General features: G+C 42.2%; 1 protein-coding gene across 1 annotated transcript in view; it reads left to right on the forward strand.

Annotated features, from left to right (window-relative positions):
• Positions 1 to 156: 156 nt before the first annotated feature.
• Positions 157 to 981, forward strand: part of uba7 (ubiquitin-like modifier activating enzyme 7) — a gene marked incomplete at its 5' end in the record, with an annotated part of 40,274 nt that continues 39,449 nt past the window's right edge. Inside the window, 2 exon segments of the mRNA XM_014031786.1 lie at positions 157 to 511; positions 588 to 756. Of these exon segments, the coding sequence (XP_013887240.1) occupies positions 465 to 511; positions 588 to 756 (216 nt within the window).

Here is a 981-nt window from a genome sequence, read left to right on the forward strand (position 1 = left end):
TATTTATTTATTTATTTATTCAGAAAATTGTATTTATCTTATGTATTCATTTATTCACTGGTCTTTTACCTTGTGAGAGTTATTTTTCAGATAAGGGCAGGAATTTTGTTTTGTTTTTGTTGTTGTTTTTTCCCCAAACGCATTCATTTTTATAAGTGATCTTATCGCGCCCTCTAGTGGCTGACACGCTCCAACACACGTCAGACTTTTCTCACAAGACACGCCCTCAGAGGGGAAAAAAGAAAAAAGAAAAAGATCAAATCCTCAGAAATGAAAGTAAAATCCCGGTACATTAAAAGAGCTGTCATCAGAGCTGGTGGTGGGATTTCTCTCCCTGCTTTGATTGGTTTACTTGTATAGTTTTTTGTTGTGGTTTTAGTTTGTTTTCTCCTTGAAGACCTTCATCCAGCTGGCCTGACCTTAAATCACCGAATCACTTCAAACAGGAAGCTGCGGAACCAAACATGGCAGGAACCGGGGAGATCGATGAGGGTTTCTACTCCAGGCAGCTGTAAGTACAACCAGCAACCGAACTTTAATTGTTCCAACAGAACCGGGACCATAATATTTGTGCAACCTTTGCACAGATATGTCCTGGGTCACGATGCGATGCACCGAATGGGAGCAGCGCAGGTCCTCATAGCAGGAATGAGGGGGCTGGGGGTGGAAATAGCCAAGAATGTGATCCTGTCCGGAGTCAAGTCTGTCACTGTCCAGGATGAGGGCCAGGCTGACTGGTCTGACCTGTCATCTCAGGTACTTTTAACACAAACACACAAATATCAGTTGGTTTAACTTCCTGTTTGAGCAATAAGTTGACATGGCTGTGGGCAATGTCCCAGCCTTAAAGACTCATGATTTGGTTTTACCTAAGAAAAAGTAGTTAAACAGTGGCGGCTCCAGAAAATTATGAGTGGTGGGTCAAAGGGGGGTCTTGAATGTTTGTAAGGGGGTCCAATAAAATTTGACACAACAAATAAT

The sequence above is a fragment of the Austrofundulus limnaeus genome, unplaced genomic scaffold, assembly GCF_001266775.1.
Source record: "Austrofundulus limnaeus strain Quisiro unplaced genomic scaffold, Austrofundulus_limnaeus-1.0 Scaffold1319, whole genome shotgun sequence".
NCBI lineage: Eukaryota > Metazoa > Chordata > Actinopteri > Cyprinodontiformes > Rivulidae > Austrofundulus > Austrofundulus limnaeus.